Here is a 27311-nt window from a genome sequence, read left to right on the forward strand (position 1 = left end):
TGTTTCAAGACCATGTTATGTGACAGTAATGAAATTGTCGAGTCCCATAACACCAGGCAGTTCTGATACGAAATATAGAATATCTCTTCGTAAAATGTCCAAACCCATGAAATCATTCTTACTTCAAATCATATGTTACAGAAATGTCGCCTGTAATATAACCCTAAAATAAATGAATAGAATTTCGTAACCGTAGTTGGATGAGGAGGCCAATCACAGTGGCCGTGCCATTCAATATTTCTGAGGGGGGGAAACCTTAGGGGATCTCCCGATCTTCTCAGGGATCATGCTTGCGGGGATCTCCCCGATCAGGAGGATACAAGGACAGAGGTTCGGGAATGGATAATTGTACTTGAATACTTCGTGGCCAGCTTTAAATACTTAGTTCGAACCTCACAGGAAACACCAATGTGTGCCTCGTTTCCGTTACTACAGTAGGCACTAGGCAATCGAACAATGACGGTCCCTATCTGCTTGTACTAAACCACTATCAGAACCACAGATGAGTTCGGTCTTTGAGGAAGAGTCGTAGATCTTCTCAGCGGTTCAGTGCTAACGTGGATGTGGGGGGGTCCTAAAAGTCACATCGCATAGGTAGCGCTGTTTTATTCTGCCGGATCAGTATGAAGTTTATAATTTTAATTGGGAGCCTAGATAACAAAATATGAATTCTAATATAGACGTCTTCAGGGCAGTTCCACAATGTTAGTAGTAAGCATTGACTGTAGCTCTTCCCGCAAGCTATCACATTTCGCATTCCACAGTATACCGCGACTGTCTCCTGAAACAAAGGATATGACTCAGCCCTGCACAGTTTACCTCTGGTGCTAGTTGTTGGTTGCCTGCTACTGAGAATGTGTCTGCGGACTGGTTACCAGGTTTGCATTACATCACACAGCGGTTGTATGAGCGAAAGAGCTCATAAGATTCTAAAACATTTTTGTAATTAGCTTTATCCATGATCCAGAGTAATTCTTGAGAAGCTGATAGTCGCGCCGCTGCTCAAGATATTCCATGCCTTTCAATGCTTCCTTGCCGTATTCACACAATCAAGTCATTGGACTCTTTCTGAGCTAGCTGATTCCTCTCAGTCACGACACCGCATTTTTCTGAGACACTTTTTGATGGTATCCTCCTTTCTAAATAACTATTTTGCTCCCCTTTAATGGCAAGGAAAGTCTCGAGATTTAGCGGATAGTGAAGATTATTGGTGATTTACGGTGATGTGGTCAATGTCGACGAAGAGATATACGAAGCGCGCGATTAGAAGACGAGGGAGCCAGCCGACTACATCTGTCATTCAAATGCTGAAAGAGAACATTTTTATTTCCCCGAAGGTTACATGGGGCGAAACGCCACTAGGATACTAATTTCAGATTATATAACAGCAGTCATTACTAATTCTACTGGATAACGGAAACGGGGCTCAACAGAAAGGGGTAAATTAGGCGTAGGCTTACACGATCTAGAATACCCTAAATAGGGATCGCTTATGAAGTTAATTAAAAACGTTCGTGAACGGTGCATCTAATAAAGCCCTTGTATGCAACTCGGCTACTTCATGTACACATGTATTTTCGAGTCTCAAAACATCTGTTTATTCTCGCTGATTCTTGTCTCACTCTGTGACATATGATCAGGAAAGAGCTGAATCTCAATGGAGTACATACAATCAGGCACTGCTGATACAGGAATAGCTGTATTAGAACAAATGTAGATAAGATTACATATACAGTGCATACAATCAAGTGCGCGCCGCGGTTGCAATTTGCCGTGAGTCATACCNAGGGGCGAGGTGCAAGTCGGCAGAGGTTGATATAAAAAGCAGTCTCACTGAAGCAGTGTAAGTTACATTGAATGAGAGTGAAAAGGTGAAGCAGTCAGAGTTAATTTCAACTAAACTGAACTGGTGCAACAAAAGAACCAATGGCAGATTTATGTTTGATGGTGCTTAACGATATTCGGTTTCCATGGCGCAAGGGAGTTGTTTATTTTAAACTTCTAGAGCTTTCTGTTTTATATATGGATTGTACGAGAAGGAAACAACAATGGAAACCATTTGAGCTGAGAATCTGTTTGCTCTTTGCTTCACTTGTAAGTAATCCCGCTTTATATACACTCCTAGAGGTCACGTTAGAACCTCCAGGTGATTGAGGGCAATGAAGACCCGGCAGTACATAAGCTGGGGATACACGCGATATATTAATCCCATATAATTCACAGACGAGCATTTCTATCAATTCCAAGAGTAAGATATTACAGTTTCTTGGAACGGCTTCGGGAACTTGACAGTGCATACATACGTAAATATAGCCACTCTTTGAATCATCTTTAGCTCGGGGTATCGGTTTTCTTTTAAATGAAACGTTTGTTGTTTAATATTGTTCTTGTGTTGTTATACCGTGTGGATATGGGCGATGCTGCAGATCATTCGGTGGTAAATGTCACGTCCATCTTCTTACCCTGAAAATGGAGGCAGCATATACCTCCGAAATGTGGCAACACCGACCACATCCACAAGATTCAGCAACCGAACAGAAATGACATCATTAATTAACCATCATGAAAGTTTAAATTAATTTAGAACTTTTATTATTGTCTGATGCAGGGAAGCTGTCCAGTTTTTCTACGATTTGTCTGTGTTTTATATACGTTCTCTCTACAAGAATTTATTTAGCAAGGACAAAATTGTGAATAATACCGGTGGTATACAAAATTAGGACTCCTTATAAATTTTTCGGGTTTGTTTAACGCTATTTAAAAATGTTGTAAAAAAGTGTTGTGTGAAGGAGTTTCTCTTCAGGTTTGTTTAAAAGTAAACAGTTTCATAACATCATATTACAAACATTTCGGAAAATTCACTCGCTCTGAGTAAGAAGCCTTTTTGTTTCACTTTGGTCATTAGGGGAGTCCAGTCTTGCAAGATAGTCCGTTTCAGAGCCAGGACGGAACTGTTGATCATATTAAGAAAAGATCAACATAAAATAATAAACATCTTGATTTTTAGATATTTTATATGGCATGTTTTTCATCCACTGAATTATTAAGTTAAATAGTCTTCATTTTAAATGTAATTTAGATGTAAGGTGACAATACTGACAAGGCTATATATACGAAATTCTTTATTGTGAACCCGGAATTTGTTAATAAATCTTAACATTAAAACGCACGACAATTCATATCGCTGTGGCAATGGATTCGTCTGTCTTTACTACCAATTCTAGACCTGTTGTTAGAATATCCTCATGTCCAGCAGCTGCCATAGACAATTATTTTGTACGTGGTTAAAGGCAGGCGGAATGTGAAGAAAATAACATACCTTTTTCCGAGAGTGACTTCCAAGCTCATTGTACACCTGATTTATATGGTGCTTAAGAGTTTGACTGCGGCTTATTGTTCTTCGTCAAAGTGTATATGTTTGACCACGTAGTTACGCAAGGCTTTACGTGAAGTGACTATTCAAACTGCCAATGTAGATAAAAATACTGAAGCATAAAAAATTAAAGTTAAATTATCCTGAGCTTAACTAAGTAAAAAAAAGTAAAACTATCCCTGTACCAGGCCATGAAGGTCCATAGGGTTGTGAGACGTTGAGGGCCCCACACTATCTAGACAATCGGCTCAAAGATGGCGGTAAGGTTGTCAGCCTTACGCGCCGGCCGCCCTTTACTCCCCAGGAAAATTATTTAATTAATTCCTGGTACTCATTTCTGTTAGAGGCTGAGTAAACCCTAGGGCCTACTGCAGCTGGAAGGATTAGGTCAACTGAAAGAAATCCAATGACCTCATCGGGACTTGAACCCGCGACCTTCCACTCCATTTAATAATGATCTTCGAAAAAAAAAATACATCAAAATCTGTTACAACATGGCGGCATGGTTAAAAAATCAATTAAGCAGACAGGTGGTATTATTCGTAGAAGAAAATTCTGCCTCATTTTTGCGAAATGAGAAATATTTCTATAGCAGCATTCAGCCTTTAGTGTCGCCATTATAAGCAAACATCACACACTTCCGAGCACGCCATATCCAGACTCCAGAAGAAACACGTCACAAAGGTCAAGTCGATTTGTTTATTTATTTTTAGTTTAATTAACACGCTGTCAGTAACTTAGAGAATGTTTTGAATGACTGGATTATGGTTAATAATGATGTGGAATGTATGGGAAAGAAAACGGTCTTGGCCTAATATAAAGCACTCGCCAGGAATTTGCCTGGAGGGACGGAAGGAATTCCAGAAAAGCAAAAGTTGGAATATCTGGAGCGCTGGAGTGCATATTTACTGCGAAAATACATGTCATTAAAAACTGAACGCTGGATATGCCAGCCTACAAGTAACATTCCGAAATGTTCTCTACCTACACGGAATTCGACATTTTATTAATGTCTTTAAAGAGTAATGATAACTCTAATGAACGTATTCAAAAAAATGTATTCGAGTGCCACAACTCATATACACCACATCAACGCTACACTGAACGTACTAAGGCCCCACAGTTAGCGAGTACAATCTTGATGCCTAAAAAGCGTCGTTAAGTATATCATGGGGAAAATAATAAGTACCATAAATGCAAAATACTAAAAAATTAATGCATTTTTCTGCTTTAAAAATTTTAACCCATTGCTGAAATACGTTTCGAATAAAGTAATATATTTTTAACATACACATACATTTTGATTGTTTGACTCTAAATAGTTCAGTCGGCTAAACGATGGGATACGGACTGGACAGCCGAGGTTCGAATCCCAGCAAGGACAAGATTTTCTTTTCTCTACAGCGTCCAGACCGGCTAAGGAGCCCACATATCCTCCTATCCAGTGGGCACCTGCGACGATTTCCCCGAGGATAAAGCAGCCAGGGCGTGAAGCTGATCGCACAATTCCATCTAGTGTCCAGGTAAAGAATGGTGGAGCTATACCTCCACTCCCCCATGTCTTCATGGCATGGTGCTTAATTAAGAGCAGGGACAATGACTGCATATGATTGTTTTATGAGCTCGATTATCTGCTTTCACCTCAGCCGCTGCTGTCACGTGCAATAGCTCATTGATGACTATTACACAGTCCAGTTCGGTTTCAGCAGTAGATTCTTGGTACGTGACAAGAGTTCAAAATGTTGCTGAACTCTAAACGTGGGTCAGTGTGGCACTGCTGGAAAGAATGTCTGTCCCCTGAGAGGCTAATCGTTCATATCCGCACCATAGCCTTCTCAGTCCTGAATCATCATCATAATGACCGTCAGTATAAATAAAATGGTTGTGAGACTATCTGTTCCATCTTGTGGTCCTCTGTCCTCTCAGCAACCGCGTTGTGTGCATGGTCAAGTGTTCTGGTCATGGCTTTGAATCAGAAACCAGTGGAGTACCAGTTTTATCTGAGGCCCCCTACTCTCGGAAAATGGGAAGCTTTTAAATTGTTCCTCTACAATTCATCCACCGGGGAGGTGTTTGGAAGAACTGGACCTAGCTGGGGTAAGCAATGTTAAGATTTCACTCATAGTAGGAACTGGAGAAGAGGAGCCGGGGTAGCGCAGTCGGTATAGCGATTGGCTACGGGCTGGACGACCGAGGAGGCGGAGTTCGAGTTCCGGTAGAGTAAAGAATTTTCTTTTCTCAAAATCTTCCAGACCGGTTCTGGGGTCCACCCAACCTTCTATCCAGTGGGTACCGGGGTCACTCTCCCCGGGTGTAAAGCGGGCGGGGCGTGAAGCTAACAACTCAGCTCCAGATAGTGCAGAGGTCAAGAAAATGTGGATCTATACGTGTACTCCCCCCATACGCTTTCATTGCGTAGTGCTTAATTCATTGAGCACAAGTACAACTTGACCTTTTTAGGAGCTGGACAATTGACAGTATAAAAGCAATTAAACTTACAAACACGTGACTTCAGGTGCATTTAAGGGCTTAAAGTGACATTTTACTGCCTGAGATCCATATGTATTCGGCCTCTCCAACACTTGGATCGCGGGTTCGAATCATTCTCGCAAGGCATGCCCATGTTTTCTCTGTTTGTAGAGGTTTTGCGATGGGCTGATACCCGTTTATGGCTCCTATAAAATGTCTGAAATGGATTCATATTTTCAAAAGTTAATTCTGAGCTGGAACAGTACTAATGAAATTTATTCATCTTTGTCAGAATGAACTCTATTTACAGCCAACCACAAACAGGAACTATGTAAACAAGACATTCCGGACAGAACTCATGAAACCTACGTTCCTTTTGCACAGGCAGGACCGGATTTAGCGGGCAGCAACTGGGGCGGTCGCCTCGGAGCTCCCACAAAACAAAAATGGAATCCACAGATTCCCTTAAATAAAGAAAAGTTCATATAAGGGAAGAAAAAGGAGTGTCCTAACCGAAATTACTTGCTGCTGAAGGAGGTATCCACATTGTAATTGCCCCCCCCCAAAAGAACCATAAATCTGGTCCTGTGCGCAGGCTGTCATTGCTACAAACCCTATGTTGTTAGTGACCTATTTATATAATTATAATTATAATAATTCATGAGTATAATAATTATAATTTACGCAATAATCTGACAATGGGGACACGCGGTAGTGTAGTTGGTTGAGGTACTATGTTACTAGCCGGAAGGTCACGGTTTCGATTCCCGATAGGTCATCGGATTTTTTCAATGGACCTAATCCTTCCAGCCACACTATGGCCCTGGTGTCGACCCAGCCCCTAACATAAATGAGTACAGGGAATCTTCCGAGGTGGTGGTAATGGGCGGCCGGGACGTAAGTCTGACAACCTTACCGCCATCTGTGAGCCGACTGTCTAGAGAAAATGTGGGAACCTCGACGTCTCACAACCCTATGGTTTTCCACGGCCCGTTACAGGGGTAGCTTTACCTTACCTATAATCTGGCAGTATAATGTACTTTATTTCGGTGGTTAGGATGCTGGACTCAGGCATAGATCGCCAACATATCGAATCCTAGTCAAGTCAGGATTATTTTATTATTTGTAGCATGTATGTTATAGTCAATATTGACGCCGGAAAATGATTGACGCATACCAATAAACTTGCTGGAAATAAAAATTGGCATAAATACCAGTCACTTTATATTTCGGCCTTGAGGTTTAAACCGAGCTTGAGAGTACTGGAAAAACATGCTTAAAAACTATTATTATTATTATTATTATTATTACTTCAACATAAATTCTTCCCTTTCAGAGTGACCCGGATAAGAAATTACATTTTTGAATGTGTCAGTCTCTAGCTTATTTGAATCATAGAAAGATGGAGTGACAGGAGGTTGGAGAAAACCGCATAATGAGGAGCTTCATAACTTGTACTCTTGTCCAAGTAAAATTAGAATCATCAGGTCAAGGAGTATGAGCTGAACAGGGCATGTAGCACGAATGGGGAAGAAGAGGAATGCATATAGGATATTGGTGGGAAAACCAGAAGGAAAAGACCACTGGGAAGACCAAGGCGTAGGTGGGTGGACAATATTAAAATGTATTTAGAGAGATAGAATGGGGTGGTATGGACTGGATCGACCTAACTGAGGATAAGGACCAGTGGAGGGATCTTGTGAACACAGTAATGAACCTTCGGATTCCATAAAATGCTGGGAAGTTCTTGAGTAGGTGCACAATTGGCTTCTTCTCAAGAAGGGCTCAGCTGCATGAGTGAGTGAATGAATGAGTTAGTCTTTAGGTTTTTCGGTAAGAGACACGAAGATAAAAGATTTTGAGTTAAATTTAGCAATGACACTCGTATTTCCTGCCAGGTGCTTACAAGTGTCAGTAATTTAATACGGACAAAAATGCACGCCAAGTGAGCCGTTAGTATCTGAGTAGTTGTTCATAAATTTGTTGTTATAAAGTTAAACTCGTTTCAGCCAAAATCTCAAGATACTCTTAAAATTCAAGTTGAACTGATCCATGTAGGAAACGAAATATGTTAACGGTTACCGTGTCTCACGGTGTTGTCGCTTGCAGATTTACTTATACTTTTTCTTCAACCCTGAAGATGGGGGCGATACGTTCCTCCGAAACGTCGGTTAACACCACATATACACGGTGCCAAATCCCAGAAGACTGCTTTCTTCAATATATACAAATAATTTATTGCGACTTTCCATCTTGTTTCCAGTCATTAATCATTTATATGCGTTCTGTTCTGGCGACGGAACCTGAATAGCGTCTCACGGGCAATTCGCGCCGCTTACTGAAGTCCATTCTTCCGTACTCTCGGATAGATAAATCCCCAGGTCTGAGTTGTTCGCGTCGCAGAATTTTTAGCTTGTGGGTGTATGTGTGGAGGAACGACTTTGATTTCTGCGTGAACTGGGTGAAACAAGCTTTAACCAGTCCCCACAATACGAGTATGTGAGAAGATTTACGGACTTCAGATACTCAAATAATTTTTTTTTTCTTTGGCGCTACAGCCCAAATTTGGGCCTTGGCCTACCTCCATGAAACTCTCCCTTTCACTTTGGTTTACTAGATCTTAGACATTCAGTAGAACTCCTTAGGCGAGTGATAAGCTCGTCACAAGGCCTATACCTGTACACACACACACAAACACTAAACATCCATGTCCTGAGTGACAGTCCAACCCACGATCCCGGCTTCCGAGCGAGCAAACACAGTGAATGCTTCAGACCGTTCGGCTACCGTGACCGGCAACCATCCCTGTGTATGGTACAAATCAATACCGTTATCATGATTGCGACCAGGATTATTTCCAGAGTGGGGAGAAGGAAGGCAGCCAGAAAATTTGTTTACGAACTAAAGTTCAAGGAGGACTAGTTAGTGGTCTTCGGTGAATATTCGGGATTAATTAATACATTTGTAAGTAATAATTGTAAACCTCTGTATTAATATGTTACATTTCCTTCATTTTCAGTTCTGATTTTAAAAAAAAGTCATGGGCGCCGAGGCCTATGCCCAGCCTGCCTCTCCCCCCTCATGCTGGCGCCCATACAGGCCTATGTGTGCATGAAGGCATGAGACTTTAGTGGTGGAACCGTCGTTAAATTTTGCTAACAGAGAGTGCGTCGTTACTGAAGTTACGGAACCTCTCTGTCAGAGCATCTTTATATTTGGGAGATATCGGGTTCGAAACTAGGCCCGAAGACTGTCTATCCTTAAAAATGCTTGGGAAAATTTTCTTCGTTCAGTTTCAGCATTTGACTGAAGAGTGCTTTAAAATGCAAACCACCACCGCTGTCTTATATGTTGTTCTTAATTCGCAGTCATTTTGTCATTAGTCGCTGTATGACATACGCACTAGAGAAGGAACCTTATGGAGCAGAGTCTCTCTTGAGAAGTAGGAAATTCCCCCGCCATCTATGGAAACGGAAAATGTTTACTGTATTCACAAGTTCGTAACATCCTAATTAATATTTTTCGTTGGAGGGTTGCTAGCCCCAGCTCAGTCCCCAAACTTGAGAACCATACCTTGTTGGCTGACTGCTTATTTAGTACATTAGCAGCTACAAGTAGGAAATTATCCGTTCTAATGTATATTAATTAATCCGGTTACCAACCAACTCTGCAGGCCGCGCCGTAGCTCAATCGGTTAGTCGCTGGCTTCCCACCGCGGCGGCCCGGGTTCGAACCCGGGTCTGGTGAAGTTGGATTTGTGGTGGACAAAGTGGCACTGGGGTAGGTTTTCTCCGAGTACTTCGGTTTCCCCTACCAATCTTCATTCAACCCAGTTGCTCCACAATCACCCTCACCTATCATCTGGGGCTGGTACAATAGGCCAGAAGTGGCCGCAGTTCAAGGGACTTAGTCCCACTCCACTAGCAACCCTGCAACACTGCAAGACTGCAGTCTTGATCCGACTACCAACAAAACCACATCAAACACACACACGAAGATTAATTAAAACAAGGCTGCATCAAGGACTGAAAAAAACGGCGAAAATTACAGATTTGATTAACTTTCACTATGTTCGGGCTTGCATTTTAACCTCAAGTTTTAATGAAATGAGTTTGAAACTTCGACGAATAGTAATGGATTGTGGAATCCATGAGTGTACCAACTCACAAACAATATTGGTGTATCATCTGATTATGGGGCGTAATTAAATGTTGCGAATAAAGGTCTGAAATATTGATATTTACTCCATTCCCACAGCAGGATGCTAGAATATAATATTATCTGTTCTAATGTATAACGCCTAATGTCTAATTCTCTATATAGGCTTATATTTTACATTAAGTATAAGGTCGGTTTATTTATAATATTGTCAGTTATAGTTCAGTTACCTCTGGCGAGTCAAGTGTATTTATGAATAAAATAGCTATCTCTGTAACGGGCCTTGGAGACCCATAGGGTTGTGAGTTCTCGAGGTTCCCACATTTTCTAGACAATTTTTTCACATATAGCCTTAGGCTCCGTCCGCCCTTTACCCTCGGGAAGATTCCTGGTACTTATTTCTATTAGAAGCTGAGTCAACCCCAAGGTCATTATGCAGCTGGAATGTTAGGTCAATTGAAAATTCCAATGACCTCGTTGAGATAAAAAGGAGGGGTTAACGACACACAAACAAAACAAACTCCGTGGCCTTTAGTCCGCAACCGAACTATACCGACCGACACACACAAACAGATGTTTTTATTACTCCACTCAGAATATTTTTCGGACCAGACAGGCCGTCATCAGGTGAGGAATATACAAATTAGGACGTAATACATATAAAAACTACAATGCTATTATGAATTTGTTAGTAGAATTAGGTCGGCTCCGGCTTAATGCCATATACTCGTTAGATTTTAAAATTATATTAGACACACTTCTTAAATTTTAAAGCTAAAAAATAAAACTGTGTATGGAGACGGCCACTATAAAAGGTACGGGCATTTTCCAAGGAATGGGAGGAAACATTGAGGATATTTTAGAGAATATAGGGTTCAGGTGCCGATCGCAGTGGCCGCACGGTGTAAGGCATGAACTGTCTTCGTCAGCTCGAACACTGGTATTGTGTGCTCGAATCCCACTGAAGGCATGAATGTCTCTGTGCGTTTATTCTGTGTTTATGTTGATTTATGTGTAGGTAGCAGCGTTGCTACGGGCTGATCCCCCGTCCAAGGAGTCCTAGCGACTCTGTATAGGATTAAGAAACTGAAAAAGCGGCCAAGGCCCACAAGGGCTGTAGAATCATAGATAAGGTTGAGGTGATAAAGTTGGTATGTTTATGTTGGGAGGGATATTTAAGGTACGATATGTTGTATTATGATGTGAGGGCGATGGAATGTAGTTTTGATCCGTTGCTCTGCGTAGAAGGCTGTTTCTCCCTGGCCGTAGTAAATATTCTGTTGAGATAACTGAGTATGTTGATTACTTTGTTCTTGGAAGAAGCCAGATCTGTTAGTAGTTAGATCTCTTGGCTTGTTCATTATGTTGCAGGTGCTTTTGTATTATTTATTGTAGAGGTTTGCATCTGTTGGCTCTCTTGTACGGTCTGCTATTTTTTGAGATGGGCCGGACTGTAGAAGGATACGTGTGCAGTCTATGAAACTGTTCCCTGTGATGATGTGACGCGTGACTGGCAGGAATCAATTTTTCCCGCTCACACCACACCACCACAAGAAACTGCTTATTCCTGCCAGTCACGCACCGCACAGGAGGCTGGGTAGGACGCGCAACCGGTCTGGACCCTGTGGAGTAACGAATAATCTCTTGCACCTGCTTGGAACAGAACCCAGGCTGTCCAGCCGGTAGCCAGTAGACCATCGCTGTACCGACTGAGCTATCCCGGCTCGTTCTATTCCCGTTTGTCTCTATAAAATGTGCTTTATCTCTTCTAGAGCTTAGGCCCCGAAAGTAGTCATGTATTTCCTAGTCACTCTTGTTCGTAATTGTACGATTCTTTTATTAGTAAATGTGTAAGACTCAGTTTCGTTCTCACAATGGCTATTCCAGCCGACTGATAATCGGAATGCTTCTTGTACTTAAGAACGACAACTTAGTATGCGAGCGGGAAAAATCTTAAAGCTTAAAATTGCTTCTGTATGACTGTGGCTATCATGGTATTCCAGAATTCTGCAGAAAAACATTTTGTGTCTTGGAGTATCAGCAAGGTTTGAGAACGAAGCTAAATCCTTCACGTTTCAGAGGAAATTTTGTGGTACATGTTGATGCTTACTTTTGTTTCTTCTGTTGTCCTCATCTATTTGTGAACTGTTGTTTTTGATGATACGTCCATCACAATTTCGACTACGGAAGTTTTAATTTATTCATTCCGCGTTGCTTGGGGGCGACATCTAGGCTTCCTTAGGCCCTTGTGGAAAACTGGATGATCACAACCATCACAACAGACACCGGGAGTGTTTTAAAGATTATGGTGGGGGACAGGAAATAATTTTGGACTCCAGTTCGGTAACAGCTTATCCCACTACACTCAGTGATATATATATATAATCTTAATTTTCGTGTTTGTCATCCTGTTATGCACAACTGGATTTTATTTTTTTTTCTTTTATTAACATTCATTTTACAACCAAAACATGAATGTGTGTTTATTGACACTTCTGTCGGGTTGACAGACGGCCTCATTGTCGTGGTTCTCACGTTTTCGTTGCCAGTATATTCCAATGTTGCGTTAATATTCTTTAACCGATGCTTCGTCAAGCTGGAAGTCGTAACAGGAGGCAAAAAACAATTGTTAGGCATCCTACGTCACAGCCATAACGTCATTGAAACGCCAGTAGACTGTTACCTGAAGCTCTTGGCTAGGAGGGGGAAGAGTAGTGAGGCGGGAACAATCCCTAGCAGTGTTTGTTAGTTGTAGTTCGTGTCCACAGTCTACTACGTCAGTTCAGTGCTTCCTGCCAGTAAGGCGGGTTGTTGTTCGTTCTAAGTGGTTCCGGTCTGGTGATATTTTAGTTTGGTGCCGGATTGTAATCATGCCTAGAGATGTACTAAGCAATACGAGCAATGATTATGAATTTGTTGGTAATTTTCGACCGCCAGAGAGAAGTACAAGAGAGGCCATAAAGTTACTCTTGTACAATCGTGAAGCAGGCACAGTGTTAGGAAGAACGGGGACAAGTTGGGGTAAGAATCTTGTATGCGTATTTTGTAACTTACAGTCTCTGTGGATGATTCTTGTTGAAGGTCTTCAAAAATTATGATCCATCAGAGGACCTGTTTGACGTTATGCGTCAAAGATAACATCCTTCGAGTTTAGGATAGTAAACGGATGTAAGGTACGTATTTCAATTGCAATGGTGATCTGTAACTGACTTTCGTCAGAATGAATGAGAATGTACATGTCGCTGTGTACAGGTTAGGTTTAGTATACGATATTCACAGGTACGCCATTATATATGGCTGCACATAAAACTCCAGGTGTTTACAGATATAGACTCGTTCTAGTGCTAGAGGTCTTCTGTATTCGAAGTTGCTTAGGAGTCTGTGGCACTGTGCTAATAAATTCACGGAAAATGAGGCAATATTCAGTTCTGATACTGTTATTTTGTACCACTTTATTATTATTTTTTTTGTGGGGTCCGCCCTGTGCTCGGAACAAAGCCACATTCCTGCAGCGTGTCACCGTTCATCCAACCGTACACCACTTGTTGGGTAGCGTGTAGCTCGTTCTCAATAGCGGAAGAAACACTAGGCATGCGCTGTAAGGAAAGTGAGCAAGTAACTTGTAAAGGAGGCCAAACGTATGAATTTTCTTAATATATAAACAGGTTAAAATGGTAAAATTGGCAGCAACGTAAAACAGTGTCGCACCTTCTAGTAATGATGGATGTTTATGTTATTTATGACTTTGTGACAAATTAAGAGGTTGCTTAATGTCGAATCGTATGGTATAATGGTAACCATAGTGTACGGTGACGTACTACCACACGATACATAACTTGAAGGCAAAAGGAACATTCCCATGAATACTCCAAAATTTTCATCAGATGAACGGATGAGGGGCTATTTATTGTGAGCTAGTAAGCGTAAGATGTTTTGAAAATCTGGCACAGTTCAGATATTCGGGAGTGACTATAACAAATCGAAACCTGATTCAGGAGGAAATTAAGAGGAGATTGAACTCGGGTAATGCTTGCTACCATTCAGTCCAGAACTTTTGTTTACTCTTCTGCTGTCCAAAAACATAAAAATTAGAATATACAAAACTATAATTTTACCTGTGGTTCTATATGGATGTGAAACTTAGTCTCTTATATTAAGGGAGGAACATAGACTGAGGGTGTTTGAGAACAGGGTGTTGAGAATATTTGGACCAAAGAGAGATGAAGTGATAGAAGGCTGGAGAAAACTGCACAACGAGGAGCTTCATAACTTGTACTCTTCTCCAAGTATGATTAGAATGATCAAGTCAAGGAGGATGAGGTGGTCAGGGCACGTAGATCGAATGGAGGAGACGAGGATTGCATATAGGATATTGGTGGGAAAGCCAGAAGGAAAGAGACCACTGGGAAGACCATGGCGTAGGTGGTTGGACAATAGTAAAATGGATCTTAGAGAGATAGGATTGGATGGTATTGATTGGATTGATCTGGCTCAGGATAGGGACCAGTGGAGGGCTCTTGTGAACACGGTAATGAACCTTCGGGTTCCATAAAATGCTGGGAAATTCTTGAGTAGCTGCGTGACTGGCGGCTCCTCCAGAAGGGCTCAGCTCCATGAGCAAGTAAGTAAGTATAGGGCTGCGCTTACTTGCCGCTTGCTTTCACCTTGGTCTTTGGCTCAGCTTATTCTTCGACCTAGAAAATGGAGGCGATATGTTTCTCCGAAACGGACTACACAGCGTTATATCCCAGAAGACAGAACTCTTAATGAACACGTTTTATTTGTTTTAACGAAGTCCCCCCCCCGCCCAGAAATTCAACTGTTGTGCTCCTGTAGATCCTAAATATGTGAATTAAGGGCCGGATAATTGAGAGAGATCCGGGGCTACTGTTTGCATATCTACTGGCGCTAAGCTCATGTTAAAGCTTAAGTAGCACTGTTGGCTGTGAAAACTCGTAGTCCTGAATTCTTTGTGTCTAGTTGGTCTCTAAATTACTCGGCTGTTACTCTTTCCTTTGCATTTCTTGTCGATCCGTTAGGAAGCAAAATCCATTTCAAGAAGCAGAGTCGTTGAACAGCAGATGGTCATATGTGGTCAGGGAAATCCCTCCCTTTATGGGGCCTGAATGTTCTGTACAGTGCTTACAGGAACTCACCACTGGACCCTATGGATCCATTAAGTTCCCTCATTTAATTAAGGTTCATTTTAATATCACCGCATGTAGATCTACATGAACTCTAACATGTTGATGGTGACGGGTTGTGACATATGAACTTTTGAAGAACTTTCACAGTGCACAGAACTGTAAGGTTTCTTATTTTGGATTCTATCCATCGTCTGGTATATATGACAAAAAACCTTACAGTTCTTTACAGCATACACCATCGTCGGAATCCTTTCAAGTCTATTTGCACAGTGCAGTTAATAATGTATTCGGCGCTAACTTCATGAGAAACTCGCGCCCACATGTTGACAGATCTATAACAAAAATTCTGAAGGAGAAACGGGTTTCCACGCTTTGCCATTTCAGTTGTCATTTGTGGAATTTCCAAGTGTGCCCCTGTCAGTCATGTATTTCCTTGTTATTCTGTATCCACTTGACTTTCCAGCACCCCTATTATTAAAGACAAAATTTCTAGTTTGGAAGAAATTCCGCTGCTAAAACTTTTATTTTAGTTGTAGGTTTTAATTTCGATTTGTTTATTGTGTTGTCAGTCGCGAACAAGTACAGCTGAGTTTATATGCACGCCATTAGCACTAATCTTTTAAATTTTACACGTTAAAGTATCATTGGCACCGTAACTTCGTTGAGACCCTTGCCCTCACAGCTGGCCTCGCACTACGCATAGAGCTACATATATTCTTTAAAAAAAGAATGTATTTATTGAAACAGTAACAGTCCAGTTTGCCCAGCCTTCATTTGTATGATATTATTGTGGTATTCAAGCAAGAAGATGGCGGACAGATGTTTGCCTACCAGTTCTTCAACCAGTGAGGATGGCATTCTTTGTTATTTCTGGTATACGTTTCCTTTTACGGCTTTCACGACTTAATACATGGTGTAAAGGCACAGGATCTCCAGTCTGTTGGTCTTCCCCGTTTCCAGAAGCCACCCCGTTGAATTTCTTCCATGGGGTTAAGTCAGACATAGTTTACTCTTGCGGTTGAAAACCTCCAAGATTAGTGCAACAGAATTTGAGCTGCTGTGGATATAATCAAACCAGAAATGCTTGAAAGAACGTCAAATGAACTGAGTTACGGCATGGATATTTTACCCATAGAGTACACGTTAAAGTGACCGGATGACAATCTAGGAAGGAAAGCTGAATGACTTGACCTTAATTGTGCAACAAGTTTAGACCTCTTGATCTTATATAATAACAAAGTTTTTGTTTAATTCGCTTAGTGGGGGGTGGAGTCCAACTGGTTCCACTCGGCACGGCGGCCACTAATTGGCTTATTGTAGCCTGCCCCGGGTTATTATGATGATGGAGAATTTTATGGGATGAAGATTGGCAGGGGAAACCGGAAGTACTTGAAGAAAACCTGCCTCAGCACCACTTTATCCACCACAAATCCCACTTGACCAGACCCAGGATCGAATCCGGGCCTCCGCGGTGGGAAGCCAGCGACTAACCGCTTGAGCTATGGCGCGGCCTTAATAACAAATTTAGTGAGGGATGAATATGTATGATCCTTTTGTGGACACTCTGTATATGTTTAATATCTCGATGAAAGTAAAGTAGTTGGGATTGTTGTTTGTTGTACTGTTTGTTTATAGTTTATGTAAGGAGGATGTCAGGAGCTCAGACTTTGTAAGATCAAATAATTTGACAGTACTGAATAATGAATTGTAAATGATCCGGAAGGAAGCAGCCATAGTCTAGTCGAAGCTATTATCTCGACTTAAATTAAAATAAAACGTAAGTTACCATCGAAGTACATCCACTTTGCTAGATATACGTAGGTGGTAAAAGAAAAGGTAAAACAATCCCTGTCACAGACCGTGGAGACCCATAGGGTTGTGAGATGTCGAGGCTCCCACATTTCCCAGACAATCGGTTCACATATGGCGGTGAGTTTCTCAGCCTTCAGCGCTGGCCGCTCTTTGCCCCTAGGAAGATTCCTGGTACTCATTTCTGCTAGAGGCTGAGTCGACCCCATGGCCAATTTCTGTTAGAGGCTGAGTCGACCCCATGGCCATAATGCGGCTGGAAGGATTACATGAATTGAAAAATTCAAAGACTTCATCAGGAATCGAACCCGCGACCTTCCGGTTTGAAGCATAGTGTCTCAACCAACTACGCTACATCGTGCCCCGACGTTAAATATTGACCATATTGAAAGTGTACCAAAGGGAATTTGTAGATCATGTTGAGATTTATATTTTACTTTATTCACATTTTTTTCTTACGGTGAGACGTTTTTGAAGACGAGTAAAACATATAGGATTTTGGTGGGAAAACCAGAAGGAAAGAGACCACTAGAAAGACATAGATGTAGGTGGGAAGATGATATTAAGATGGATCTTAGAGAGATAGGACGGGGTGGTATTGACTGGATTGATCTGACTCAGGATAGGGACAAGCGGAGAGCTCTTGTGAACACGGTATGTTGGGAAATTCTTGAGAATCTGCGCAACTGACGGCTTCTGAAGAAGGGCTGAGCTCCATGTAGTCGGAGACGTTTTTGAGAAATTCTATACAGTTGTTTGAATTTCGTGTTCAGTAGTGCTGTTTCCATTACATGCCCTTCTACACTCGTACAAATGGACTATTAACGCACATTATCCAAGAGTTACCGCTTGGAAATGTCCAGTTTATAGTGAATTCGTTCTGTGCGCTATCATCCCTGAAACTCATCTGTTTCTGTGGGCTTCGCTTGCCAGTAGTTTCCAAAATGCAGAAGTTCGCTAGTTTGCGATTTGTGGCCTCGAAGCGTGCCTGTGAACGAAGGATACGGACTCAGGCTTTAAAGTACTGTATAAAGATCTAACCCAAACTGGATACGCTATAGGGACTGGAGATGGCAGAAACAGGCAGAGGAAGCCAGCTAACGCGTTGAATTAAGAAGGCAAACAGTGGATTTTAATTCCGTAGAGACTGGATTTGTAGGCTTTCGTCATCGTCTGAAACTTTGTTAGCGATAACAGTAGTACAGTCGCCAACTCCTTGGCATGGAGTCCTTCTTGAGACGCTGATAGTCGTTCGGGTGGCTAGAAAGTTCCCGATATTAATGGAACTCGGTGTTTCGTTACAGTGTTCATAATATATCGCCACTGCACCATATCTCGAGCCAGTTGAATCCAATTCTCACCTCCACATATTCTCTAAGCCCAATTGTATCTTATCTTCGTCTAGTTTCCCAAGTGATCTTTTCCTACATTTCGGCCATAATTTCGTACCGCGTTTTCATTTGTCAGTGCGTGCTAAATGTCCCGCCCATTGATTTGATGATTTTAATAATGTTTGGTAAGCTGTAAAAATTATAAGCTCATCGCCGTGTAATTATATCCATTCTCCTGTTCCTTCCTCTCTCGCTGTCTCAGGTCTGAATAAGTGTAGGTGGGTCTATTAAACGATCTATACTCATGAAAATCGGCCTGTTTCCTACCTATAGGTGATCACATCTGTAGGTGGGACTAAGTCCCTTGTACTGCGGCCACTTCTGGCCTATTGTACCAGCCCCAGATGATAGGTGAGGGTGATTGTGGAGCAATTGGTGGACTGAAGATTGGCAGGGGAAACCGAAGTACTCGGAGAAAACCTGCCCCAGCGCCACTTTGTCCACCACAAATCTCACTTGACCAGACCCGGGATCGAACCCGGGCCGCCGCGGTGGGAAGCCAGTAACTAACCGCTTGAGCTATGGCGCGGCCATTTTGGTTTTAGTAACGTTCAAGTAACTGGACCGTTACGTGGGCCGATTGTCTTGAACGATATCATTGAGGGGAATTCGGTTTTTGAAAGTGTGTTTACCACACCAGTATTAACGTAACAGTAGTTTGTCATCTTGATATTATGCTAAATATGAAGAAGCTTCTTCTCTAGGAATATTCTTGATTTCCTTGTTACTATCTCGGTATATATTAGATAAAGCTTTAAGAGCCTGCCACAGTAGCCGCGCAGTCTAACGCATGAACTGCCTTCACTCGCTCGGACGATGGGATCGTTGGTTCAAATCCCACTCAAGGCATGGATGTTTGGTGTGTGTATACGTTTATTCTGTGTTTGTGTTGTCCTGTGTGTAGGTAGAGGCCTTGCCACGGGCTGATCACTCGTCCCTTGAGTCCTACTGTCTGTGAAAAATGATTACGGAACCGAATAAGAGTCTAGGGCCCTGAATGGGCTGGAAGAGCCATTTGAAAAACAAAAATAAAAGCTTTAAGAAGGAATATTAATCATATTAAGACATCAAATTTATTCATGCAATTCAGTTGTCAGTGTGAGGACTGGAATCGCATCCAACAACTCTACCGCAGTACTTTCGCATCGCGTTGACAACTGTGGCAACCGTGCATGTTGTCGGAGTTACGGAGTAACTTTCGTGACATCTTTAGGAGTTTTCTGCCAGACAGTAAACCAAGCAAGAAATCAGAATAAAGCAGGCAGCAAGCAGAGGCTGCCTGCTTCATTCTGATTTTGGTTGGCGTATTGTTCGACCATGAAGATAGAGATAATATATTCCTCCGAAACGTCGATTGACTTAGATCTCACCATACTGAATCGTATCCAAGAAGATAGAACTCCTCATTGATTCTTGTCTGTACTGGTTAGAAATGTTTTTCCGTCGATGTAACTTGCCTCTTTTAAGTCGCATCACGCACGTTTGATGCTATTGGTCGACAGGAGGTGCGAACAAAAATCATTCGTGACATGTTTAATACGATCTTGTACGCAGAACTTCAGTGTGGCGAGAGCTACTCTCGGACGTTTGTGTTTATACATTTCAAGGATATCCCGAATGAGAGCCATATGCATTATGTCGAGGGTGTACAAACTGTAGCCTGCGTGTCATATCCTGAATTTGCGTTGAATCTGTTCTTCCCCCCCCTTTTTTTTATTGCTACTGAGGTGGGACTAAGTCCCTTGTACTGCGGCCACTTCTGGCCTATTGTACCAGCCCCAGATGATAGGTGAGGGTGATTGTGGAGAAATTGGTGGAATGAAGATTGGCAGGAGAAACCGAAGTACTCGGAGAAAACCTGCCCCAGCGCCACTTTGTTCCCCATAAATCCAACTTGACCAGACCTCGGGATCGAACCCGGGCCGCAGCGGTGGGAAGCCAGCGACTAACCGCTTGAGCTATGGCGCGGCCTCATGTTCTTCCTTTAGAAGAATTTAATTTATATCTTTTGTTATTATTCCTGGAGCCGGGATAGCGTAGTCGGTATAGCGACCGAGGGGTCGGAGTTCGAGTGAAGAAAGGTCAAGAATTTTCACTTCTCCAATTATCCAAACCGGCTCTGGGGCCCACCCGGCCTCCTGTCCAATGGGTACCGGAGGCTCTTTCCCGGGGGTAAAGCGGCCAGGGGCTGAAGCTGACCACTTACCTCCAATAGTGCAGGGGGCAAGAAAATGTGGATTTATGCATCCACTTCCCCATACGTCTTCATGGCCTAATGCTTAATTAGTTAAGCACAGGGACAATTTTACCTTTTTTTTTTTTCCTTGCCACTGCAGCCCCAGTGGGCATAGGCCTACCTCCATTAACTTCTCCGTTCACATTTTACCTTTTACACATACATTACCTTTCTTATTATTCGTAGTGGGGTGAGATGAGTCCACTTGGTACTGCGGCAACTATTGGCCTACTGTACCAGCCCCGGATGATGGATAATTGTGACTGGAGAAGTTGGTGGAATGAAGATCGGCAGGGAAACCGAAGTACTTGGAGAAAACCTGCTCCAATCCCACTTGGTCCACCACAGTTTATACCTTAGACAAGGAGTCTCCAAACGTTGCTACAAATGGGCCAATCAGTCAAATTATATGCTGGCTAGCCAGACTATTAAGATTGAACAGCTTTGAAAATTCAGGCGTCCAGTGTACAAATATATGCCCTTTTCATGTTAAAAGTTTGTGTAATGAATTATGTAAATTACAGTTTTTCCGGGAAAATTTCAATATGTTTGCTCTACCTTTAATTCTTTTTTCCGCCGGACTGAATCGTAATCACATATACGTGGGGAACAACACTGCCCTTCCCACCAAGCAGTTACATTCAGCTCAGCCCAAAATGTTATCAGCATGTTGCACTCACGACTGAATTTGAAGGATGCTTCAGCATAACCGGGAATATTACGCTTAATGCAGGGCGAAATACGTAAGGAATCACACGATTCTATATTTATGCCTTATATTGTTTAATAATTTAATCCTTAATGGAAGAGAACTTCTAGCATCGTCAGTAAGATAGCCCACCCCGCAGACCTGTCGTCATAAGTGCAGTCAAGAATAACTCCCAAGGACCTACTCAGTCAGTCGCCGAAGAAAATGATAGACGCGTACACAACTTAGCTCTTAACAAACACGCATTCGTCTCACATTTATTTGTGACATATAACAAAGTAATTTAATATTGGTATACGGAGCGCCTGTAGTCATAAGCGCGCATTTTCCAGATCCATATGTACGGTAGCTTGCAACTTTACTCCGGGAACGAGGTTGAATCATCGCCAGTTAATGACGAAGACCGTTAAGTCTTCATTAGGAAGTTTTCCAGTATTCATGTTATTGGGAAATTCAGAACTACACAGAATTATTCTTCCGAAGGGTAGTGTACAAGGGTACACAGACCATGGAGGACCATAGGGTTGTGAGACGTTGAGGCCCACATTATCTAGACAATCGGCTCACAGATGGCGGTAAGGTTGTCAGCCTTACGCGTCGGCCACCCTTTACCCCACAGGAAAGTTCCTGGTACTCATTTCTATTAGAGGCTGAGTCGACGCCAGGATCACATTGCGGCTGGAAGGATTAGGTCAATTGAAAAAATCCACCTCTTCGGGAATCGAATCCGGAACCTTCCGGCTTGTAGCATAGTGCCTCAACCAACTACGCTACCGCGTGCCCCCCAGAGTTGTGCATACAAGATGTACCCTGATTCTTAGAATAGATGGGCTTCAACGTTTATTATGGTATGGTATGTAAAATAAAACATTGTCATTTTGGAGGCATAGTATAGGGCGCATTTGGTTTTGGGGCGGTCGAACACTGGGCTCCCGGTTCCGAATCCCGCCCGGTGGTTGGGTGTATATCCGCGAATTTATATGTCTGTGAATGTCCTAGCAGTTCAGTCGCCGTCTAGGGAGGCCAACGAAATGTCTAAAAAGGTAATTCTGAATCAGAACAGGTCACAGGCCCTAATCCATGACAACTGAAGAAGACGGTCTTATAATGGTTTACGTCTTGCCAGTTCACGGCCTGGTACATTAAGGCTAAATGTATTTGAATTCGTTATGAAAATACTTAATACATGAAGCTGCCTCGGAACAGAGTGATTTCCATTCTTGAAGGGTTCCAAAACTTTATCCGCTGCTGGAAACACGATGATGGGTTGCACTGGACGGTAATCACAAGATGCATTAATAAAAGACCGATGAACGCGAATAGGATAGTGGAGATAAAGCTCCGCGCCTTCTTAATTTCTGTACTAGATGAAGTCAGTGGTCCAGCAGCTTTACTCCCGAAGGAACTTGTGTGAACATTATTTACTCAAGTGCAAGACTCGAATACTAGCTTAACATAGGCCACGAACAGTTCCTTTCTTCTCAGTCTTCGTAATCATTCTTCAACGAACGCATAATAGGGTTAACGTATAACCTCTGTAGTTTATGCAGCGCCGTTACGAGAACCAAGCCAAATGATTAGGTGGAGATCGTTAAGGAGCCACGGTAACAGGTACGTAGTTAGAACTTGTTTCTGAGTTGCTGTTGTGTACAAAGAGCGTGAACGTTATCTCTTGCGTAATTTGCATGTTTACGCTAGTGATACGTTTTATTACGAGACATCTTTCCTAATGGTGGATGCAAGAGAAAGCCTCATTTAGGCGTATGGAAGCCCGCTTTAGACATGTAACTCTACTTAGCTTGAAAGGGGGCGATTTCAGTTTTATTGTGAGACGCATTTATGGGTGTTATAGGTCAGATTACGACCCATGGGTGCCGGAAGGGGCGGGGAGCAAGGCAGCCATCTGCCTCTCCCAGAAAAATCAAAATAGAAAGAAGGCGGAGTATGCCAAAGATTAAAACCAAAAATTAAGAGTACTTCTAAAAAATTATTCTTCTAGCTTGAATACTCTAGAACCAACAGACCAGAGGAGTGGGGGGGGGACACAGATAGAGAGAGAGAGAGAGAGAGAGAGGGAGTGAATGCGACAGTATTTCAAATTATGAGCTACAATGATTGTCAGTGGTGAATTGTGACAGCAATGCCTGATTAACAATGACCTAGTGTTTAACTTTTCATCTTACATAGTAAAATATATGTAAATTTTATATTTTATCTCAGTTCCCAATCCTAGTAGGCCCATTAGCGTTCAAGTAATCTGCGAAACTGCATGCACTGACAAGTAGACTGAAAACTCCGTGGCTTTTAGTCTGCAAGTGAACTATACCGACCGAGCGATCGCCGCTTGTTGGTGAAGTTAGTGCCAAGTTTTGAGGATAGAAGGTGTCACGTGATCAGCGCAACAGATTCCCACAGCTGTTAGTCTTGGTTTTCTAGACCGGGACAAGTAGACTAGGGCCTCTAAAACTATATATTTCAGGGCCCAAGCATGCCTTAACCCGCCAATGAGTGACAGGTCTGTACATTGTGTTCCTGAGATGCCGTCATAGTTTCATGGTCTGTAAAATTTTCAAAAAGATAACTGAAATGTTTTCAGTGAATGGGAACAGAATCAGGGAGTTATAGAAATGGAGTGCTTGAGAAAAATGTTTGGAACTAAATGAATGAATGTAACAGGAGAATGGAAAAAGTTGTATCATGATGATTTCCATAATTTGTACTCATCACCAGATAGTGTTAGGGTGATAAAATTAACGAGGATGATGAGGTATGGACTGGACATGTAGCATGCATGGAGAGAGGCAACTTGATGGACCTAGATGTGTAAGGGGATAACATTAAAATGGTTTTTAAATAAATAGGATGTTAGTGTGGACTAGATTAAATGGGCCCATGCTGGAAAATAGTGACATTCTCTCGTAAACACGGTTATGAACCTTGGGATTCCATTAAAGTCAGAAATTTCGTGACCATTTTTGCTGTTATAAGCTTCTCACATTGAACTCTGTTCCATTGAGTTTAGTTAGTTTAGTATCGATGGAAACTGTAAATTTTAATACAAAACAGTGGTTACCATTACACAATGAAGAGACATAAGGGTGCAGACGTAAGGCTTCCTACTTTGTACACATGGGCACAAGACGGAAGTTAACTTCTCGTTCAGGCCACTTTAACACCAGGGATATAGTCCCCGGTACATATAAATACCATGGATGTGAAAGAATACAATCGTACTTAAGTACCAATGGCTATTTATTTCTTTAAAATCTTGAGAACTTTATTTGAATCATTGCAAATATTAACACCATTGATTTGTATCAGGATATGGACGCCTAGGTGACATGTCAGAATGCCACTTTTTGATATAAGGTGCCGACATAAGGTCGAATTATATGTCAGTATTGTTCCACATATGTTTTCCGGCAGTGAGTAATGTTTGTGTCATTAATGTTAGCAGTTGTAATGGGCATTTATGTTCTTGTTGTTGCTGAAATTATTCCTGGGTGTTTGCATGCTTAGCTAAATGGTGTGACAGTTGGGCCTCGTAAGTATAATAGTTACAATATCTGGAATGTTGTGCAACTACCCTAAGTTGAGGAAACTCATTGCTATAGATATGCCAAGCATGGTGGCCCGGGAAGTGTTGCATACATGGTAGCAGTTCTGCTCTGTGTGGGCGTTTGACGTTGGGCACTGCATTGAGGCAACATTTTTTTAATTGTATTGTAGGCTCTATGATTTGCTGTGGTGATATATTTGAATGGTTTTAACAATGCACATGCAGGCTCAGTTGATACAGGAACAGGCTGCGGGCTGGACTGCCGGATCCGATTCCTAGCAGGGACAAGAGATATTTATCTTCTCTAGAGACTATGGGACCCACCCAGTCTTCTGTTCACTCAATATCAGGACCTCTTTCTCTAGATAAAGTGGTTGGGACATGAAGCTAACCACTCACCTCCAGTGCTGAAGTTAGGAATTGTAAAGCTATGCTTCCACTCCCCCATATGTCTTAATGGTGTGGTGCTACATTAATTAAGCACAGTGACAATTTTACCATTTATATTGTACCTTTATGTGCATAACTGTAAATGTAAAATTGATCCAGTGTTTCGCCATGAGGACGTCTGGGTGATTCATTCAACTATTTTGTCTTTTTAGACTAAACTGAAGGATATCGTTAAGCATAATAAGTGTGATATTCTTTTTTTTTTTTTCTCATAAGCATCCTTAATTTGAACATCACACTTGAGACTTAATTATAAATTTACTCGTGCACAAAGTATGTAACAATTAAAAGAAAAGGTTCCAGGCAGAATTCATAAAGCCCTTTTGCTTATTATACTGACTTCCATTCCCACCCATCTTGTGCTGTTAGTGCAGTACTTAGATAGAGACAATCCTACTGGTTTTGAGAAAGCTTCCTGTGAATGTGGTGCCATAGTAACCAAGGAATAATATTACTTATGCCTTATAATAAGCATTTGATAGAATTATTTATCATGGTTTGACTCTTCTGTTTCCCAGGAGTTTATCCTGCATGACTTTCTCCTCATACCTGGCATTGTACACCAGATGACCCCCCACAAATTTTGTTGTTGTTCTTGATGTTATTAACTTTTAACATGTAGCTGTTAATGTCTCATTCATGAAAAGAAATGAATTGAGGGTTAATTATTAGATTCTGATATGTCATTCTCTGTTAACAGCTAAAATTGGTTTATTCTACCTGATTTTTTTTGGAGTCCTGGCTTCTCTGTTTGCTGTCTGCCTCTGGGTATTTTTCCAGACTTTGGATCCCAGAATTCCAACATGTAAACTAAGTGGCTCCCTCATAGGAACTTCACCAGGTCTGTATCATAAAGTTGCATGAACTTTCATAGTCCTGAAAATGGCACCACATGTGGCATTTTCCTATAAGTCCCACATTGTTGTTACGAATAAGAACTCCCAGAATTTAATTTATATTTATGATTACGCGTGACTGTACGGACTAACTGCCTTGCAAGGCAGTGAAATATCAACTGGGATTTTTATTATTTTCGGTTGCAGTCATGTTCCATCCAGTACATGTGTGAGATGTTTGGAAGTGTACACACACATTAATGAGATATAGGCTTACTTAACACATTCATATTATAATATTGTATTTAAGCACCCTGTTGCATTAATATATTTTTCACAAACTATACCTCTGTCCACAATGCGAATTTTTTTTTGTTAATTTTCTCCACACTTTCACAACACGTTTTTGCCCTGTGTGGCCATCATCAGGTGTTCTTTTGGTAAAAATTGTTTTACTGTGTGGTATATCCCACATATATCACATATGAATGCAATATGTCCTACTTTAAAATAATGGACTCTATTGAAATTGATATAAAATCAATAAAGTCTAATTAAAATTTAATTAAAAATTGTCAGTGTTTTGCTTGGGGGCTGTCCTCTCTTTATTCAAACACCATTGTGTGAATTTTCTCTGCTTGGATTACTTGAGCAGCGGCATGGATGTTTGTGTGTTATGTAACTCTCAAAATAGTGATGAGTTATGTATGCCCTCCGCATAGTTGCATGTGAATTTAATGTCTGTTTATTGTAAGAGAAGAGTTCATCATAGACTTGTTATTTAATTTAAAATTCCTTTTGATGTATATATTTGTTAAATGAACAGTATTTGCTTTTACAGTCTTGTTTCATTTAACAGTATCAAACCTTTATGTGGTCATAATTTTGAAAGTTTCATAACTGATCTCACATTATCCATTTTTCCAGGACTTGGTTTCCGCCCTAGCCCTCCAGTTGAAAATGTGGAAAGTACTTTAATTTGGTACAAGGGAACAGCCCTTAAACAGTACCAACACTGGACCAACAGTTTGGAGAAGTTCCTTGAAGGCAAGCATACTTTGTGTTATAATTTTGTTTTGTTTCCTTAACTGGCCTATGACATCGTGTTTCAGATATATAACACTTTATGGTTTAGATGTAAAAGTTGACTTTAAAATATGTACATTGACATAGG

The 27311-nt window shown here is 41.6% G+C and overlaps 1 protein-coding gene across 2 annotated transcripts in view; it reads left to right on the top strand.

Annotated features, from left to right (window-relative positions):
- The first annotated feature begins 5272 nt into the window (after positions 1–5272).
- Positions 5273–27311, top strand: part of LOC111872191 (sodium/potassium-transporting ATPase subunit beta-2) — a 32561-nt gene continuing 10522 nt past the window's right edge. The window contains exons 1-3 of one of the 2 annotated variants that reach the window (XM_023865848.2): positions 5273–5470; positions 26002–26142; positions 27065–27184. In XM_023865848.2, coding sequence (XP_023721616.1) covers positions 5335–5470; positions 26002–26142; positions 27065–27184 — 397 coding nt within the window. In that variant the 5' untranslated portion in view covers positions 5273–5334. Of the gene's footprint in view, positions 5471–12718; positions 13022–26001; positions 26143–27064; positions 27185–27311 lie in introns of those variants that run through there. The other variant, XM_023865840.2, reaches the window with a different exon arrangement.

Source organism: Cryptotermes secundus, unplaced genomic scaffold (genome assembly GCF_002891405.2).
Source record: "Cryptotermes secundus unplaced genomic scaffold, Csec_1.0 scaffold828, whole genome shotgun sequence".
NCBI lineage: Eukaryota > Metazoa > Arthropoda > Insecta > Blattodea > Kalotermitidae > Cryptotermes > Cryptotermes secundus.